The sequence below is a fragment of the Amphiprion ocellaris genome, chromosome 4, assembly GCF_022539595.1.
Source record: "Amphiprion ocellaris isolate individual 3 ecotype Okinawa chromosome 4, ASM2253959v1, whole genome shotgun sequence".
Lineage (NCBI taxonomy): Eukaryota > Metazoa > Chordata > Actinopteri > Pomacentridae > Amphiprion > Amphiprion ocellaris.
In genome coordinates, this window is record NC_072769.1 from 13,634,958 (window position 1) to 13,656,051 (window position 21,094).

General features: G+C 40.7%; 1 protein-coding gene across 2 annotated transcripts; it reads left to right on the forward strand.

Annotated features, from left to right (window-relative positions):
- The first annotated feature begins 1,622 nt into the window (after window positions 1-1,622).
- LOC111570172 (myosin phosphatase Rho-interacting protein-like) lies at window positions 1,623-20,985 on the forward strand. Of its 2 annotated transcripts, XM_055009496.1 has the most exons (19): window positions 1,623-1,953; window positions 2,410-2,609; window positions 5,512-5,663; window positions 7,671-7,831; window positions 9,412-10,553; window positions 11,688-11,827; window positions 12,116-12,269; window positions 12,357-12,434; window positions 13,302-13,334; window positions 13,533-13,601; window positions 13,795-13,884; window positions 14,111-14,205; window positions 15,508-16,141; window positions 16,244-16,478; window positions 17,923-18,034; window positions 18,158-18,317; window positions 18,443-18,556; window positions 19,567-19,653; window positions 20,792-20,985. In XM_055009496.1, the coding sequence occupies exons 2-19, from the start codon at window positions 2,460-2,462 to the stop codon at window positions 20,936-20,938; spliced, it is 3,753 nt and encodes a 1,250-aa protein (XP_054865471.1). In that variant the 5' UTR covers window positions 1,623-1,953; window positions 2,410-2,459; the 3' UTR covers window positions 20,939-20,985. The 2 variants fall into 2 exon arrangements, with proteins under 2 accessions (XP_054865471.1, XP_054865472.1); XM_055009497.1 differs by lacking the exons at window positions 1,623-1,953; window positions 2,410-2,609 and adding an exon at window positions 2,730-5,119.
- The last annotated feature ends 109 nt before the right edge of the window (window positions 20,986-21,094 follow it).

Sequence of the window (21,094 nt, forward strand, 5' to 3'; positions counted from 1 at the left end):
CCTCCTTCGCGTAGTTCTAGTTTAGTGATCTTCCGTTTTTTCATAGTGTTTGTTAGTAGTGGTTTGGTTTAGTTTTGTTTCCTCCCAGTACAGTTCTCCGTTTATGTATTGTTTTAGTTCTCTGGTGTAATTAAAGCCTTTCTTTAATTCACATTGCTGCCAGTCTCTCTGTGTCTGTGCTGGGGTTCCCCAGCCCCCCTGTAACACTTCCATAGGATAATTACTGCAGTGATGAATATGTTTCAGCTGCAACAACTTATTTAACCCAAGCTGATGCAGTGAGGAGCTTCTCATTTCTTAAACAACCACGTTGGAAGACATATCTTGTGATCTTCTAAAGGATGTTAATCTGTTTCAGAAGGGCCAGATTGTTGGTCTGCATCAAGCAAAGAAATTTCCTCAGTTGTTTCTTTAAAAAAACTACTAGTAAAACTACTAAAATCAGGTTAAAAACCATCCAACGCATTATTAAAACCTTAAAGGATAGTGGTGAACCATCATCTTCGAGGAACAAATGTGGTCGGTCATGTTGTCTGATGAGTCCAGATTTAACCTGTTTCAAAATGATGGGTGCATCACAGCAAGAAGAGAGGCAGATGAAGTGATGCACTCATGTCTAGTGCCTACAAGATTGTGGAGGTTAGGATTATGATCTGGGTTGGTCACATTCAGCAACATTTTGGACCCAAAGAATGAGGTCAGCTGACTATCTAGGTATTCTTTAAAAAAAAAAAAAAAAAAAAATACCAGGTCTTTCTGTCAGTGGAGTTTTTCTTCCCTGATGACATGGATATGTTCCAAGATGACAATGCCAGGATTCATGGGGCTCACATTGAGAATAAGTGGATCAGGGAGTATGAAATATCATTTTCACACATGGATTGTCCTCCACAGAGTCCAGACCTTAGCCCCACTGACAATCTTTGGGATGTGCTGGAGAAGACTTTGCTCAGCAGTCCGACTCCCCCATCATCAATACAAGATCTTAGCAGAAAATTAATGCAGCTCTGGACAGAAATAAATGCTGTTACTTTGCATAAGCTTATCGAAATGATGCCATGGCGAATGTGTGCCATTCTCAAAGCTAAAGGCGGTCCAATGAAATATTAGAGTGTGCGGCGTGTTATTTATTTATTTTTTTGGACGGGCAGTGGATCTATCCATCTATCTTGTTTCTTGAATCTGCACAAAATTATTGGTGCAGACTAGATTTATGTGCTAGTTTTACCCCCATGTTTGCACTCAAAGCTAAGCTAATAAGTTGCCTCATGCAACTAGCTAAAGAGCATTATTGCAAGGTTTCCATTAACCATTTCTGTTTACGCAAACCTGAAAGTGTGTTAATTACTTAGCTTTATGAGTGCTGGTAGTTAAATTTTATACCTGAGCTATCTTGCAGCTAAACTCGTCCATTTCTGGCTCTACCTACGAACCCAATGCTACTAATCTGCTCATTTAACTGCCTTTCAAGAAAGCATTCTTCACAGAACACCAAATTCTTTACTTAAGATATCAGATGTTTCTTGTGCTATTCTGTTTCAGCATAATAATGAGGATTTTGTGTCACATTTTAATTCCGATTCTGACTTTGTGTCCTTATGCTCTTTTCTTTTTTCTCTGCTGTGTGTGGTTGCAGATTAACCATCTGTGCAGCAGCTCACCATCGTCCATAAGACATCTGTTGAGAGGAGTTAGTGCAATGTTTCACCTTCTAAAGATGATGATATCTGATAGGACACACGCCCAACAGTGGGACCATGTAAGAACCAATGAAAGTTTGTTTTCTGATCAAAGACCCCAGCCTCTAATGCCTGCATAGTCACACTAGGTAATGTCCACCCTGGTAGCAGGAAACAAAGCTTTAAGTGAGGAATTTTCTCTTGGCTATAACCCACTTTCTTTCTTTTTCTTTTTTTTTTTTTTTAAATGAAGACTTTGGATCATGTTACTAAGGTAGATGCACCAGTTATTTTGTATCAGATATTTTAATGTGAAAATATTGTGCAGGAGGATTCCCTCCATGTAAACTCTGTACACAGGTGTAAAGGTATCCCAGCAGTAGTGGTGTATGTTTCAGTTCAACTAGATATTTGAGTAACTGTGTTCACAAACACTTCTAAAGAGATATTACATTGTGGGTGACATGGAGACATGACTCACTCAGATCTATTTCTAGCATCAATTAATTATTTTTAAGTCCTATTCTTCAGTGTATGTGCAACTCATATACAGAAATATAAACCTTTAATCTCTTAGATGCTGTCTAATTGTAACTAATAACAATTCAGCAGGTTTAGTGATGGTTGTTATTCATATGATGCTAATAAATTGAGCCAAGAGGCCACCAACGGCCTCATGGGAAATAAAACCACCAGTTTCCACCAGCCAATCATTCAAAGTCTATTTTAGTTCTAAGGTGCCTGAGAATACCCAGCGACAGATGACCGAGAAGATTCAACATGGCCCTCCCTGCTGAGGACTATTACTGCCGCCAGTTCAAGCCCAACACCTTTGACCCGTCCCGCTGCAGCTCCTGTCTGCGACCAGACCACATGCACCTCAGCTGCACCACTGCAGCTGCTGCACAACCAGGCGATCAGCAGGAGTGGGTACGTACATGAATCTGTAGTCCACCTGGGCTTGTGTTTACCAAGCAAGGATTACACACATGAAGTTAGAAGTTCTTGGCTAAGAGTTGGATAAGCAGCTCTCAGGTGATCACATAACCGACCATTTCCTAAAACCCTCCCACTGTAGTTACTGTTACTATGTGACTTAAGATGCAGCAGAGGGTAGAAGTGAGGGAGGGGCTTCACTGATTTGTAATTTTTACTCTGCCAAGGAACACGGCGGAGTTATGTGATGATAGGTGTTTGTCTGTCTGTTAGCAACGTTACTCAAAAACAGAGTAACAAATTTACATAAAATTTTCAGGGAAGGTCAGAAATGACACAAAGACCAACTGATTCGATTTTGGCAGTGATGTGGCTTAGAGTCTGGATCCATGGATTTGTTAAAGATTTCTGTATCATTGTGAGATAGCGGCCGGCACGGCGTCACTGTAACCATGACAACAAGTGAACACTACGTCAGCTGCCTGTTGATGATCACATGATTGCGATCCTACTACAAATTGACCACTGCGGACTTATCCGTTGGAAATCATAAAAAGAACAACTGGTTAAATTGTGGGGGTGTTTCCGAGTCTCATCAGTTAGTCTGGTGAGTCAGAAGTCGGACTCACCGGATGTAGATTCCAGGTATAGGCCTGCCACTGGCTGCTCATTTCATGCAAATTTCTCCCCTCCTTCTGTTATCGATTTTCAAAATCCCTTCCTCTGGGCTAGAAACCTACCACACTGAAAATTTCAACTGTTGCTGAACTGATACTATTATGATCGGTTTGAAGGAATGCAAACAAACCAGAGTGGATTTTTTTTCCTACTATAGCAGAATAGTAATGAGTTTCAACCAGACCATTCTGTCCTGCATAATGTCCTGGTTGTGCAAGACAACCTTAACTTGTGCTGGTATCATACAAATATTTCTGCAGGAATCATCAGATATCAGATATTCACAATCCTCATTAAACAGCCTAAAATACAGAGTAACTGTGTGAGCTCTGCTGAATGTAATGGTTTTTACAAGTCTATTTGAAATAAGAGCCTCATAAAAAGGTCTTAAATATACACACAATGACTGAGTACATGAGATCATGCACAAAGAGTGAGGCTGTAGGTAACAAGTCTTCATTTCATTAGCTTCAGCAACTCAGTTTTTCACATTACATTTTTTAAAACAGTTTTTCAAGAAAAATTAACTGTGTTTCTGGGAATTTCTCACCCTCAAAGACAATCGACCTGCTCTCAGGAACTGAAACCTCTGTAATTGTAATGGTCAAACAATGGCTACTTTGTGTGGACTGAAAACTACAGCACCCATGAAAGAAAGCTGCAAGCACAGCAGCAACGCTACATCATCACATCTTGGTTTTGTCCATATCTCACCTCCTTTAAAGTAATAGTTTGTCTTTCTAGTGTCCACTTCAGAAATCTGAACTAAACTGAACTAACCATGTGCCACCAGTGAACCTCACAGTTTTATCTCCTGTCTTCTAAAGCATACGACTGGGAAACAGACCTTGTCAAAGGTCATTGAGAAACAGAAATATTGAATTAGCGATGTCATTTAATCATTGTTGCCAGAAACAACTTCCATATTAATCTAAACACAAGTAACGGTGGATCTGGAGAAAAGCTCTGCACAGCTGTGTCTTTAAATATTTGCATACTGCAAATGTGAATTTAAACGAGGTATTCCTATTTCTTGTCCAAACTCCATGCTTTCTCTGCATCTCAGGTTCCAGCAGTCTATGAATGCAGGTGTATCAAGATTACACATTACACACTGGAGGTAATTGCGACTGACATCATAAGGAAAAAGGTCAAGTACATTTTAATGGCTACTGTGTACAACATATGTGATAAAAGTATTCCAGCAGTTGGACACTGAGCCGATGACGTCGGCCTATAACACAGTCACCAAGTGAAACTACTGAGGAGGTGGGAGAAGGATAACACAACAAGGTGGCATTTGATTCTGTATGATTAATTCATGAAAGTTCATTACAATCCTTGGGGAATGGGTTGTAATCTGAAACGCCCATATGACACGTGCAGACATATACCCTCGTGCAACACTGTCCCACTTAAGTTAAACTGTACAGTGAGATGTCACTCAAATACCCCTTTTCAGTCAAAGTTGTGACACTAATGCACGCTTTATTATGATCTGAAAGCAACAGATGACCTTCTTTCAACCTGCATCCAGACAAGAGATCAGGACCTAAAACTAACAAAACCATTGCCTTCTGTGTGGTAATGAGAGGTAGAACTGAGGATCAAGATAAGGATGAGAAAGACACAGAGTGGGCGGTTCTGGTAATGCAAAAGCACTAGAGCAATGAAATAATGATGAGCATGACCAGAGACTAGCTTGAGTTACGTCCTGTGCAGTCTAAATGTATTGGCTTAGCTAGAGCGATGGAGAAGGAAGGTTAGAAGGAGGAACGCTGCAAGACTTGACACAAGATTTGACTGAAGGACAGTGAGGAGTCACAGTAAGTGAAATATTTCTTGTGTATTAGTTGCTTCTGTATTTGTGTCTTACGGGTAAGTTTGTGTTACTTTGAGATGTTTGTCCAGTTTGTTGGGAGGAAAGACTCTGGTCTGCACATGGCTGCTGTCAGAGTCATGTTGTGGTATATGTAAGTGAGTCTGCTGGTGCATCTTTGTAAGTCATGATAAAATGTGAAACAGGCTCTTTTGATAACAGTATGTTAAATAACTAATTTACAGAAACAGTCAGATAAGATTAGGTTGTCTCAGCTGCCATATTAGGAATTATGACTCTAATCATTCTGACCTAAATTCAGTCATCTTTTGGTTTGAAAAACTTCTCCTTGAATAATCCCAATGCTTAACAATGTGTTTCTGTGCTGCACAAAACCAGGATGTAGATGATGATAATCGCACCCCGTCTGAGGTGACCACAAGTGTCAGTAGTGATGACGTCAGCGGTGGTTGGACCTACGACTGGAGTCTGGTCCACAGCCTGAGTCCTGAGTGGGAACTTAATATCGGTGACACTGACATACAATCCAGGTGACTGTATCCTGTAGCCTGATTTTAGACACCCCCGCCCTTTTTTTTTTTTTTTTTTTTACTAAGAACTGGTCGATATCTGAATGAGCTGCTCAAGGACATACATTAGGTTAATTATACATAAGAGTCGGTAAAAATAGGAGTGGCTTAGCTGGAGAGCTGATTATGCAAAGGCATTCATGATATACCTCATCATCAGCTTCAAATATTGGTTAACTGGTTGAATCGCAGCCTGGTGGCATTAAGATACTACAAGGTTGATGCATGTGTGCAAAGTTCAGCACATAACACCACTATTAAAGCACAACTTGCACTTTTTTCCTTTTCATTCCAGATTGAACAAGTAAACTTTTGATGCTCTACTTTGTCACTGTTGGACAGAACCAGGCTAACTGGTTCCCCTGAGTTCAGTGTATATTCGTAACAGTCGGCAGTATACTCATTCACCCTGCAGTCACGACAGTAATATCAATCCTCTCGCAGAACTCTCTGCAAGAAAGCAAATTCAAAAGATGCTGAGCTGCTGTTTTAAGGCCACACAAATGTATATTTTTATAGCAGTGGATCAAGTAACTATGTATAATGTGATGACGCTCTCATTAGCAAAGCACTGATAAACACACTATATGCTACCTGAGCAACTGACAAACAAATCTAACTAGCTGATGAAATAGTGAAGCATTTAATATCTTATCTGCCAGATATTCCTCATTAGGGGTTGCTTGAGAGTAAAAAAAGAACTTCAAAGAGTGTAAATACTGGATATAAACCATCAGGTGATCAGACTCTAAATGATTGCTAGTGTTGACATGTGATTTCTGGACATTTAAATAAGTCATTTTTGAATAAAGCCACACTTTCATACGCCACTGTTGTGTTTAAAGCTTGTTCTGCTTCCCAAGTGGCCAAAAATATCAAAGAATGGGCTACACTTGATACTGGTAGGACCAAATACAGTGTTCAATGCCCAGAAATGTTTCTGTCTAGTGATTTGTGAGGCTTCATATTAAAGGTTAAAAAAGGACCTAAAGATCTGATGTTCATCCAGCTTTCTCTTGAAGGAGCGCTCACTCTCTGGCATTTGATTAACCATTAGCATTAGTTTCTCAGATTAAGTCAGTTTTTAAATGTTGCTCCTGTATTGGGATCAGTCAAATACTGTGAGAGGAATAGTAGGTTCTCATCGTGTGTTTTCAGTTTTAATGTCTGTTTGTTATGTCTATATCTACAGATGTGCGTTTACGTTTTTTATTTTCATTTGATTGTATCACCTTATGACTTGCACTAAGGCATTAATCCTACATCAGTGCAGGATTCAGATTAAAATGGCATTCCACATGTGTTGTTCTCAGGGCCTAATGAAACCCCCTCAAAAAATGTGACAGAAATATATTACTATTAATAGAATGTGTAAAACATAACAGTGAAGCTTCACGCAGCATTCACAGCATGTTGAGAAAAGAGGTTGAAATACGCTGATATTTCAGACTTTGTTAAATACATTTACCACGGATGGACACTTGTCGATGTACTCTCTTGGTTCAGTTATCCATATTTTGAAAAGGGATATAAATAGAGCCGAGGGCTGCACAGTGGTGTAGTGGTTAGCACTTTCGCCTTGCAGCGAGAAGATCCCTGGTTCACGTCCCGGCTTTCCCGGGATCTTTCTGCATGGAGTTTGCATGTTCTCCCTGTGCATGCGTGGGTTTTCTCCGGGTACTCCGGCTTCCTCCCACAGTCCAAAAATATGCTGAGGTTAACTGATTACTCTAAATTGCCCGTAGGTGTGAATGTGAGAGTGCTTGTTTGTCTTTGTATGTAGCCCTGCGACAGACTGGCGACCTGTCTAGGGTGTCCCCTGCCTTCACCTGAGTCAGCTGGGATAGGCTCCAGCCCCCCCACGACCCTAATGAGGATTAAGTGGTGTACAGATAATGGATGGATGGATGGATAAATAGAGCCCAGATCTTTGTGGTACACTTTTAACTGTGTACTCTCCTTCTCCAGCTCTCCAAATCAGTGGAACTGTTCAGAGAGAAGCAGATCCCTCAGCTCAGACTGTGTGGCCCAAAGAGAAATGACACGCCTGGACCAATCTCCTCCCCGAGGCACCGAAAGCTCCTGGATGGATGAAAGGAGGGGAAGGGACAGGTCTCGCCGACCATCAGGTCAGTTTCAGATGTTTAAAGCATTTGCTATATCCACAGGCATTCACGGTGCATTTATATCATCCCCCCCAACACCTTGTGCACTCATGCAGCCTCATATCGTCACACTCCCACCTCCATGCTTCACTGTCAGGACTAAGCATTCCCTGTGGTTAGTCCTGACCAGCTTCGTATCAAACATGCTGTATCTGATTAAAACCAACCCAAGCCTTGTCTGACCGAGGAATGTGCTCCCGACATTCATCAGGCTTCTTTTGATGTATTTTAACAAAGTTTCATCTTGCAGTTTAGTGCAGAAGAGGATGCAAGATTATTTTTTTTGAATGCCAGCTGTAGAGATTTGCATAAATCCTGTGCCAAGACTGACGCATTTGCCCATCTGTTTTTTAGAGCCAGATTGTGAAAGCAATGCACTGTCTGGTATCATTATAGGAGGACAGCCACTGTGGCTCTGATTAGTGGTACTATAGCTAATTCTATATCCCCTGATTACTCTTGCAACTGTATTTTGACTGATTTTAGTAGTTTACCAATTCTCCTGTATCCTCAGAATTTTAGTTTTCTCTGACAATTGTTTTCAACTGGAGTTATGATGCAGACATGCAGATAGACACAAGTGTTCAAAGGTAATTTTGTAACTATGTTCATGCAGTTAGGATAATTGGACATTACAGATGTACACATTTTATTCCAGTTACCACAGGGTTTCTAACTTGTGCGTCAGTGATCGTAAGTGTATTCACTTTTGCTGTATGTTGAGCTTCTACTATGTTTTTCAGTATAGTATTTACAAAGTATTTGTTTTGGATTGTTCATGAGAGAAAATACTCTACAGAAATAATGCAATGATTGACAGGTTATACAATTTTTAATCTTTTGGAGTTTAAGTGGTTTTACACAAGGGTGTAGAAATACAGTCAGGTCCAAAAATATTTGGACATTGACACAATTTTAAGTATTTTGGCTTTAGCTTTGTAAACCACCACAGTGGATTTGAAATGAAACAATCAAGATGTGCTTTAAGTGCAGACTTTCAGCTTTAATTTGAGGGTATTTGTATCCAAATCAGGTGAACGGTGTAGGAATTAAAACACATTTTATGCTACCTACAACTAATACTATAACCACTACTGCAAAAGCAACCAGAGAGTTTTGTAAAACAAACAATCAAAATGTTCTGCAATGGCAAGTCAATCACCAGACCTGAATCCAATTGAGTATGCATTTCATTTGCTGAAGACAAAACTGAAGGGAAAATGGATGTAAATACCCTCAAATTAAAGCTGAAAGTCTGCACTTAAAGTACATCTTGATTGTTTCATGTCAAATCCATTGTGGTGGTGTGCAGAGCCGAAGTGCTGAAAATTGTGTCAGTGTCCAAATATTTATGGACCTGACTGTATCTATCGTGAGCCGACCCCTATTCTTTTTAAGCATAATTAAAGAAATGGTATTTTGACTTTCGTTACAACTGAGCAATATCTTGATCTTTCACATATATATCCTTCATGATGCTTCAGTTCATGCTCTATTACAGGTCATATATAAAGGCAACAATCACAGGCTTGTTTGATTTTCAGAGTCCAGAGGAGACAGGGGTCAAGAGAGCGGCTACTTCTCTCCAGACAGAAGAGGTGATGGTGAGCGGCAGATGGAGGAGGTCAACAAACGGCAATATCGTTACTACGAGAGAGGACATCCCCTCCCAAGCAACTATGTTCCTGAACCCAAAGCCTGCGTCCCCTATAGGAACGTCAGCCTCGGATTGCCCTCCCAGAGAAGAAACCCTGAGACATACATGCAGGAAACTTGGAGAAGTGAATCTCCACAGAGGTACACGTACCACTCCAACTTCAGACGAGGAGCTGACTCAGAGAGAAATTCTCCAACCCGCCACAGCTCTGTGAGCCCAGACCGCTACAAGATACCTGAAACACCTGCAGGCCCTCGGAGAGGAAGCTCCCTCTCCAGGACTCAGGCTCGGTCTCATGCCTCATCTCATGGTTCCTCTCAGCTTCCATCACATGGTCCTTCTCACCATACATCAGGCAGGTCCAGTCCGTCCCGTAGGAGGGGGTCCATTGCCTCTCGCGCCAGCTCACCCTTTAGGGCCACCCCTTCCCATAGGCGTACAGACTCTTTACTTTTGCAGAATGGGGAATATGATGCTCAAAAGGGATGCAGCCGAGAGCTGAGGAGTCCATCTCAAGCTTCAAACAGGCACAGTTTGGACTCTGAGAAACTGTACAGAAATCTGGAGTCGATCTCCCGCCGTGGCTCTTCAGCTGTTCAGCAAAACTCCTGTGAAGGATCTCAAGCATCACCGCGTACCAGAACATCCGTCAACAGCGTGGCCAACACTCGAACTCGCAACAGCCGAGAAGTATCACCGTCCAGGAATGGCTACAGCACCCACAGCCACACCCCACAGAGGGATTCCTACTCCAGAGACAGCAGACCGAGTCCTTCTCAAGCCTCCTGGCAGGGGTCAGCACATTCCTTACTCAGCCTTCCAGCTTCACCCGGTTCCTCTTCATCGAGACGAGGTGCAGACTCTCAACTCCTCGGTGGATCGCTGTCACACGTTGCAGTCACAGAAACTGATAAGGGCAATGAGGGGAACAATACGGTCAGTGGTGACAGAAGCAGGAGCAACATGAGGAGAGGCATGGATGCCCTGCTGATCTCTGAACCCAAAAAGGCTGCAGTAGAAGCTGAGGAGGTAAGTATATCAGGTGTCATTTAGTCATCCTGGAAGCAATTTTGTTCTCTTGGTCTGTCTGTTGCTTTGGTCAGTTTGCCTCCGGGCTAAAGTGTCTCAACTATTACCTATTGGATGGAGTGTCATGTTGACCAGAGGATAAGCCCTAATGACTTTAGAGAATCTTCCTCTTTTAGTGAAATTAACAGCTATTGGATCAATTGTCATAAAATTAGTTCAGATTCATGATTTCTTAAGTATAAAATGAAATAAAGAGTTGAAATGAAACTGTAATTTTTGAGTTCCCAAAATCCTGTACAGCTAATACTTAAAAATACAACCTTGAAAGGGTCGAGCTTAACAGTATGTCATGTCTTGCCGTGTTCTATTAAACTACAATGGTCTTTTGAAAAACTGCTATATCAGTATTTAGGTCTGAAACAGCCTGTAACGCTTTTCCTGTAAGCCCTAAGTGTGTGGGCTCAACATCACAGTTAACCAAGATCAAATCTGTAAAATCAGGCGCATGACCAAACACTGTAGAGAGTAAAGAGAGTTGGTAAGTTATGATTATGGACTCAACCTAGTTACGATCATGTACCCATGGTGCATTCTTGCAGTCTACTTGAACTTCAAACAATTTATGCACAGTTTTATGTAGAAGGGCAGCCCATACAACTGAGGGCTCATGATATAAATAACTGCTGTTTTAAGTTTTTCTCTTATATTATAGTGCATCTTTTTGAACATTAATTGAAATGAAACCATTTAGCAACCATTTAACCATTTCTATTTGACGATGGACATCAGAAATGTGACTCTAACCACACAATGTTTTTTGTAAGATGTCAAAAACCAAAAACATCCCTGATTTAACCTTTAACTGTGCGTTTTACTTTAGTATCCGCTGTATAAAACAGGTATAAAACAGTACTTGAGGAAATGCACCTAGTTACTTTCCACCAGCAGCATATAACACTGAAAACATGCTATCATGCTAAGGTTAGCATTAAGTTCAAAGCCGCTGTGCCTAATTACGGCTACATAGAGCTTCTAACAATACTGCACACTTGTACTCTAGCTATGTTTTGTGTCAGAGGCAATTCTCTATATCATATACCATGTAAACTATTGATACATAATTATGCATTTGAGGTGGGGATGACCATGGAGGACTATATAGTGCTGGCGGATATCCCAACAATCCAGCTGGAGTCAGAAGAAGAGTTTCCGGGACTGAGGCGGAGGAACCAGAGTCCCAGTCCATGTAGGGATCCGAGACTCAGGACATACAGGTTGGTGGTTTGATATGCTGCTTGGTATCAGGGCATTGTGGATTTACTCTGCATCCTAGTGTATGCTTATTTACATTGCTCCTTTGGCAGCAAGAATATCAATGAAAAGGGAGCATTGTAAGTTGATCTGACCACGAGTAGCTGCATTAGTTACACCACAAAAGGGGAAGGATCCCCTCAGGGTATTTAAAGAGGTGTATGTGAACGTTCCATAGAAATAGAAGAACGTGCCTACACGGTTTGTCAAAGACTTAAACATTCAGTTTTTCTTTTAATCTGGTTCTGAAGGTATCAAGATGAAACAAACATCTACAGCTCAAGGCTTGAGCAAGACGACAGAGGGAGAGTCAGAGAGAGAGGGAGAGATAGGAGAGAGAAATGTCGAGAGTCTGAGAACGGACCATCATCTCGAAGACAGTCAACATCATCTCTTCATGCACAGGTAAGATGCAATAACTGCAGAACTTTTCACCATCAACAATCAATTTGGAGCATATCACAAAAGTTCTGCCTGTTTATTCCATTAAAGAGCTCAGATAATCAGAGTGGAAAACACCGATCTTCCAGGGTGAAGGAACGAGCTCGTCCTGGACGCCCGCAGACTCAGGTGGGCTCAGTCCCATGACTTCCTGCATCTGTACAAATCCCATGAGTGTTTAGAGGAAACTGGGTCATTTATACATTCATTCTAAAGTAGCTCCTTGATAGCTATTTCAGCTCTTTTCCCTCAGGTGGTCCTCTGATAGAAACACCTTGCAAGAAAAAGCCATGACTTTGCACTCTGTGTTTTAGGGCAACATGTTCATTTGATTTATCGTGCGTATTAATAGATTCAAGGATGGTTTTTAGCCGATGTATCCTGCAGTGTCAGTGCTGCTTGTTCATGCCTAAAACTGCTGAGTCAGTGTGAACAGAACAAACCACAGAATAAATGTGTTCAAAATGTTATTTGTGAACTTTTTTACTAGTTCACAAACTTCACGCAGCATTTCTATCCATGATAAAAACAGCTATGTGTGATCACACTTATGTGGCTTCCTCTTTGTACTTCATGCGTTTTCTCTCTCTTGCCCACACAACAAATACTGGTCATAATGTCATGCACGGTGAGTATGTTTGTTATTTAGTGCTTCATTCTCCAACAACACCTGGTTGCTTTTCAAGTCATTCTAAAAATGCTTATTAATTCCTCTTCCTCTTCCTGTTTTGTGATATTTTACAGTAGAGATCACAGTTTACAGAAACCACACATCTTCCTTTCTTATGTTCCCATGCTGCAGGTTACTTCCTATTTTTCATAATTTCTTGCCTGCCTCTCTGCGACTGAACACTATCTTATAAAGACACGTTGGTCTGCTATTGACAGCTTCCGTTTCCTCCAGTTTTAAAACCAAGTGTGAGACGCAGACCACAGCAGCATGCTTTCAAACAGCTCATTCTTAATTCTTTACTTGCAGATGTCGCTACTTTAAAGGGATGGATGTCCAGACTGGATGAGCATGGCAAGGTAAATTATTCTACTATATTTAAACAGAAGTAATTGTCTATGCTGATTCCTTTTGTAACTATAATTTCATGCAGCCTGAAAGACAAAGTACTAAGAAAATGACTCATCCCTTAAAGCTTCTATAATGCATACTGTAGAAATGAATGTGTCAGTTTTGATGTGTGCCACCAATTCATTTACTGATGTTGTTTTCCACAGTGGAGGAAACACTGGTTTGTTCTGAATGATACTTGGCTGAGGTTTTACAGAGATTCAGAGGCTGAGGAGGTATGACCAAATATGCGACAAAAAGTAACTTAAAAGCCATTTTTGTGCTCAGTATGTTCTCAAATATGGCAAACACTGGGCTCGTGCAGGGTTTTGGCCCAATGAGATTTCACTTTACACTTTAAGGATAATTTGTTTAGGCCGCAGCCTCGTTTGTCTCCACTATATGTAAGCTCTTCTTGTCTTGCTGAAGTCAGATGATGTGGACGGAGAGATCGACTTGACATCCTGTGTGAATGTGTCAGACTGTGACGTGGAAAAGAACTATGGACTCCAAATACAAGTATGCATTGACGGATATAGTGTTTTGCTCATTTAGTTGGACGGTCATTGAGAGTCAGTTACATGTTTTGCTGCTTCCTGTTTGTGTGTGTTTATGTGTGTGTGTGTGTGTGTGTGTGTGTGTGTGTGTGTGTGTGTGTGTGTGTGTGTGTGTGTGTGTGTGTGTGTGTGTGTGTGTGTGCGTGCGCGTGCGTGTGTGTGCGTGTGTTGCTTTTGATCTCCTGCAGACAAAAAGAGCAGTGTTCACTCTCTCTGCTATGACGTCCAGAATTCGGCGGAACTGGGTGAAGTTACTAAAGGAGGCGATCCAGAACAACACACAGTGAGTCAGACTTTGTACTTGGAGGCAACAGTTGACAAAGTATTCACATCCGCAGAATACCACATGTTGAAAATACTCAAGTATGAAAATGCAACACACACAAAGTGTAATCTGCAAAAAGGAAATTTGAAATCATATTATTGTTGGATTTAGTAGAATTTGATTGTTTTAGCTGGTGAGGTTGGAGCAAATTGCAATAACTTTGTATACTGTTGGGTTGTTTTATTGATATCAGGGCATCATGTCGAGAGCAGAATGTATCTTTTACACGTGAAATCCGACGTGAAGTAATAACTAACTATAGGAAAAAGTAAATGATTTGCCTTGAAAGTGGAGTGCAGAAATTTTAAACAAAAGGGATTGCATCACTCAAACAGCGCAACTGCTTTAGTAAATCTCCTCAAATACACTAAGCTACTGCTTTTTTTTGTTCAGCAGCTGCCCAACTTAAAACTGATCCATAAAAAAACAAAATGCAAAAAAGAATCTTGACAATCGCACCTTCAATGTAAAAAAGTATATTTATAATAATATATAAAATAGATACAAGCCTACTACCTTTAAGTTTCACATCTTTGCTTGTTTAATCCTATTCATAACTGGCCAGCACTGTCTACTATTACAAAGATCAATATTGTCAGAGTTAACTGGCCATATAATTTGGCTCTTTACAGTTCCTCTGCAAATTCTAATAAAACCTGTATGATAAGCCTGTCTATCTGTGAAAGAAAGAATCATGTCATAGTCTTGTTCATCATAAATTCAACTAAAACTGTTGAGGTTCCTTGGATAAAGAAGTTCCAATGTGTGTCTAAAGAGACCCACGGGCCAATCACTGTGATTTGTTTCATTTAGCAGAACAAAACTGTGTGGTCATTTCCATTCAGAGCAGAATGATTTTTAGGTCCTTGTGCAACACCACTTCTATGTAATAGCATTTATTTTATTGCATCGAGCCCTGCACAACAACTGAAGTTTCTGTTGTCTGGTGTTCTTCTGAGCTCGTGATCAGTTACAGTAGTGTTTAAGAAATCAGTCATCATTTTATTAAATCATCTTAATGACGCACAAATTACAAAACGTTCCACATCGTGAATACTTGATGTTCATCGTGCCACCCCAGCATAATATAGTAAAATCCTCCTTTTAATTCAAAGTGTTCCACACTGCTGCACATTTCTGAACACTGTGAAGAAATGCAGACGATGTGATTGGGTGGTCTGTCTTCAGTGAAACCCCTCTCTCATCTTTCTCCGGATGTGTAACTCTATCCTCCTGCATTTCCCTCATTCTAAACCTCAGCCAATCAGACAGCGGCAGCGAGAAAGAGGACCCCCTCTCCCACAGACCGTCGTCATGCCAACCCCCTGCTCGGTTCACCTGCAAGGACTCCGGCTGTGAACCTGCCACATCCACCTCCACCACCGCCACAGCTGCTAACCAGGCAGACCACCAGACGGTAGACGGAGATCTGGGTGCAGACTTATCTCCAGCCAGTCACAGGGAAGAAGGGGAGGGCTGGGACCGGGAGCAGGCGAAGCGACTGGAGGAGAGGAACAAGTGGTTTGAGAAGGGCGTCCCATTTACCGAGATGGGCAGCAGGTGGGACTCCATGGAGCTGAAAAAGGGGAGTGTGCCTGTGCCTGTTATTGAAACCATGGACTCTAAGGTCAACAGAAAGTGGGCAGAAATTGAGACGATGTCATTTAGGGACATGAGTGTGCAGACTCTCATTGGAGCCCAGGTTTATCAGTCAAGCACTCAGCAGGCGTCAGAGTCTCTAGTTAGTCCACAGACTTATCACTCAAGCCCTGAAGAGGCTGACCAAGCCGTCACCGTTTCACAAACCAGTATATCGAGCTCAAAGGAAGTTCCTCCATCCATAAATGGTGCCCAAATCATTCAAACTAACACAGCTGAGGCTCTTCAAAAGGAGGTAAGAAAGAACTTAAAGTGACGCAAGTGCAAAGAAATTATGTTTATATCGAAAAGTTATCCGCAACTCAATCTCTTTCCTCCCCATACATGCACCTTCCAGGCCGTCTCCCTCCGAGAGCAGGTGGAGAGCATTAAAAGAGAGCGTGCAGCCATGGGCATAGAGGTGGACAGTCCCTGTGGCCCCGGGGCCCCCTGTAGGGCCAAACTAGAGGCCATGGAAGTGGCCCATAGAAAAGCACTGCAACAGCTGCAGGAGAAACATGCGAAGGAGGTGAAGGAGCTGCAGGAGCAGAGAGACAGGATGGTGCAGGAGGAGAGTCAGGCAGCTGCTAAAGGTAACGAGCTACAGTTTGACACATGTTGGCTTTGATTAGAAAATCCTCTTTGTCAGGGGTTGACGGAACAGCAATTTATTTTATTTCCAATCATATTTCCGAAATTTGGACCACAATTAAAAACAATAGAATAATAATTTTTCATACTTACATACACAGTCGTATTATAAGATTTTTCCCAGTTTCTACTTTTATACTTTATCAATTTTTACCTGTAATGTTTTAAAATCTGCCCTGTGGTAATCATAATCATATCCAGTTATTTTAATAAATATTCAATTACAAGTAAAAGTCCTGCTTGAAAAATCCTACTCCAGCAAAAAGTAAATAGTTATTGTCAGCAAATGTAGTTAGAGTATTAATGTCAAAGTACTGCTTTTGTCCCACTGATATTTTTATACTGATATATTATTATACAGCAACTGTCTGTCAGCAACATGCTATTGCTGGTCTGAAGTACTTTATATACAATTTTATTTAAATCTGAGGAGTCATCAGATGATAAAAGAGAGAGGAGGGAAGAAAATCAAATTCCTGATGTAGAAATTAGTTTTCAGTTTACAGACTTATTGATTTTAATATTTGGTTTTTAGTGAGAGTTTGGAGGATTTGAATATTTCGTGTAAAGCCAAGTAAGTTTAAAGGGGAGAATTGCTATTTGGTGAACAACTGATAGACCCTTAACTCCAAATGCACATTACTTTTTTAAAATATTAGTTATCACAGGCTAAAATGTTTGGAAACCACTGATATATATAATCTTCAACATGCAGCACTTGCTTAAACAAGCCCGCTTCTTCATTGTCATGTGTTCAATGTTCTTCTTAAAAGCGACGTGTAAGCTGTCAAAAAAATATATAGCATTATGATAATACAACATTTCCCTCTGATAGTGGAATGGAAGCATAAGGAAGCATACAATGGAATTACTCAAGTAAAAAACAAGCACTTTAAAATTGTACTTATGTTCAGTTCTTAATTAAATGTACTTAGTTTTACGCTTTAACTTGCTTTAATGTAGCCTCTAAGCTTCTTTAGTTAAGCACATGAAGGTCACAGAAAATATTTAACCCTTTTCTACCCTTGAAAAAAGGAAAGTAATATTTGTAACATAGTGATATGATACAGAAATTATGTAAAATGCCAAGTAAAGGTAGCAAACTTGTAGAGAAACTCCAGATATTGCAAAATGAAAATATGAACAATTTTTTTCAAATCTTTCCTAATTATATAATAAGGTGTTACCAAAGAAAGAGCAACCACAAATGCAAACGTTGTTCTTAGGCGTTTTCGCTTGCAATCTATAATTTTTTGTAGCCGTAGTTGTTTTTAAAGACCATGATGCCCACTGATGCTGTGCTCTTGGCCTCTCTCTCCTTATAACTGTGCTGCTTTTAAAGTGGATTCAATTCATTTCCAAACTAATTAACACTGTTCATCGAAGCTATGGAGGCGCTACGAGCAGCTCACAGAGGGGAACTAGACAGAGAACTGGAAAAGGCCACGAGGTTGTCTGGAGGAGCAGCTCACGTGGATTCTTCATACAGAGGACACGTGTAAGTTTAATGTGTGTCGTTCAGGCCTTGCTGCATACTCACAATGTTCTACAGTTGACCATGATCTCTTGTATGATGGTGCCTTATAATTTACTCTACAACTCATATGTTTGTGCGTGTCAGGCCCCAGGCGGACCTCTTACACGGCGAGTTAGATATGCTGTCAGAACGCTACTCCCAGAAGTGCCTGGAGCTGAGTCGCACTGAGCAGAGCAGCAAGAGCCGAGAGACCGAGCTCAGCTACAAGGAGAAAGAGCTGGAGCAGCTCCGAAGAGAGAACAAGGTGTCTGTACAGGCCTTTTGTAAAAACTGAACGCAAAATAATCTTATACAAAGTGAGATGATTGCTCAGCACAAGTTTAAAACGGTTATTCAATATGTAATTTGAGCTAAAAATTTCTTTTGCAGGAGCTTAAGGCCAAGCTGGCGGAGGAGATCAGCCGTATGCGCTATTTCATCACAGGTCAAAGGTCGGATGTGGCATCCCTTTGCAACACAGAGCGCACAGCTTCAGAATTAGAGGTACCTGAGTGTAAAAGTCCAGCTGTTATGCAGCCTCTTAAACTCTCAGTGCATCCCTCCCCAGTGTTACGTATTGCATGTCAGTTGTTACCTTGGGCCTGAAGGACATTTGTCGATACTAACGTCATCACAGGGAGCTACGAAGCAACAACTGATGTGCTGTGGGATTCTGGACCCACTTTAATAAAACAAATGGATCAGGGCATGCAAACTCTTTTGTCTTGTATCTCAGTAATGGCTCCCTGCAGCAACAGCCACCTCCTTCCCTTTTTTTTTTTTTTTCTTTTTGATGGCCTCATTTGAGTTAAGCATCTTTGGACGGATGCAGCACATACTGCCACCTACTGGCTGAATTGTGGTGCATCTTTGTTATTGTGCACATCTAAGTTCGTCGCTATACATCCAGAAATCACGGACCAATGAGACTTTCTAATGACATGGAATTGTTCTTATTTAGAGCTAAAATGTTTCACAATTACTTGATTGGTTGATTGACAGAAAACTAATTGGTAACTGTTCTGCCATTTTAATCGTAAATTGAATATATTTGGGTTTTGGGATTGTTGGTTCAACAACACAATTTTTGCTTCTGCACCTGATGGACATTTTACACGATTTTCTGCCAAGTCACTGATTCTGAGGCTTGCTGAAATTATAAAAAATATTTTAAATCTGTATTTCAATAATTATTACGTTATTGTCCATTTGTCCATTTACTTTTAAATTCCTCAATTAGTTTATTCCACCCTCAAATCTTCATTTTTTATTACATTATTGTCGAGTATTTGATTATATATTAACCTCTTTGTTTTAGTGGCCTAATTTTATTTCATTTGTACATGTTTGAGCTGTTTTATCTTGATTTTCCAACTGTATAACTTTGCTCTGGAAAATGTATTATAATTACAAACATACAATAGTGTACAATACAGATTTGTTTTAAAAATTGTTAGTTACAGCCCACATTTTGCTTAACTGGTAAGAGTTAAAAGTCTTATCTTGTCTTTCAGACACTGTTAAGAGCAAAAGAAAACGAGGTTCAATATCTTAAAAAAGAAATCAGCTGTCTACAGAATGAAATGCAATCTCTTATCAAGGTATGTTTTATGATCTTTGCATCATTCTAAGTATCAATAATCTGTGCATCTCTGTAGATTCTTTGTCATCAAGGCCATAGTTATACTAAGGGATTAGAAGGAAACTGGAATTTTCATCAAAGAATGTCACCGTTTCTAAAGCTGGACCCAGATGAAACCACAGAAACGTGATGTCACCTATTTTCTACAAACACATCTCAGGCACTTCAGACCCAGCAGCATTAAGAAACAAAAATGGGTTCACTTTCAGGATAAAACACCTGAACACAAGTCAAACAACATGCAGCAAGGACTGCACAGACCAAGAGGAGACTAAACCACACATGCACAATGTTCACATTCTGGACAGAAAACATAGAAGATGGGTTGAGAGGAGCTGAGGAAGCCATCTAGTGTAAAACTGAAGCAGGGATCTCTAAACAGAGGAGAGCGTCCATGACACCATTTTTTAGGTACCTAGAACACCGTCTTCACACGACTCACAAGACAGTTTCACCACCATTAAACACCTTAGGTTATCCTTCTCCTGACAGTTTCACAGCAAGCCTTTCAGGTTGTAAGAGTCAGTGTGAGTAGAGATTTATGAACATATCCCTGGGGTTTTTATCCTAACCTCTAAACATAACCTAGCAACATACCAAGATCCCAGGTTGAGCAAAGCTGCCGTTAACAAATGTAACTATTAGGACAACTTGGCTAAGGAGGCTACCCAGTTGGGTCAAGTATTAGAGTAAGCAGGGTAGGTGATTGGATGAAGGTAGTCAGAAACTAGGAGAGTTTCCTTGACTCCAGCTTAAGCAGTTCTAGATTCCTAGTTAGGTTAAAACCCTTAGGATATGGAACCCTAGGAATGGAGAGTTGCACAAGTAGTTGTGTTCCAGTGCTTACCAGGGACCTAGCAGGTCATTAATGGGCTTTAGCTCTGTAATTTGGGGAATACAACATATAACTAAGACTCCAATCAGCTCAAACTGAGGAAGTCAAACATCTGCAAGAACCAAAAATAAAAAAGTCTTGTTTCCTACTGAAGCACTTATTGTCATTAAAAAAAGACACTGTTCTACATATTGTAAATTCAGAATGTTGAACAGACATTTCAGATTTGCACTGATCTACCTATCATGTTTGTCTGCTCTAGGAGAAGGAAGCAGCTTATGAGCGTTATAAGGAGGCCTATGTGGAGCTGAGTGACACGAGGGGTCGTAGCCAGTTGGAGATGGGCTCCCTCAACGAACACTTGAGACTGGCCAACGCTGCACTTCAGGAGGGAGCGAGACAGACTTGACCAATGAGGACAACCCTTTGAAGACAGCAAGCCAATATAAAGTATATGCAAAATATAACAACAACATTATTGTATGACAATGACTGGATATGTCTTGGAGGAGTCACAATAAAACCTATGGCAAAAGCAGACTGTTAAATAACAAGTGTTGTCCAC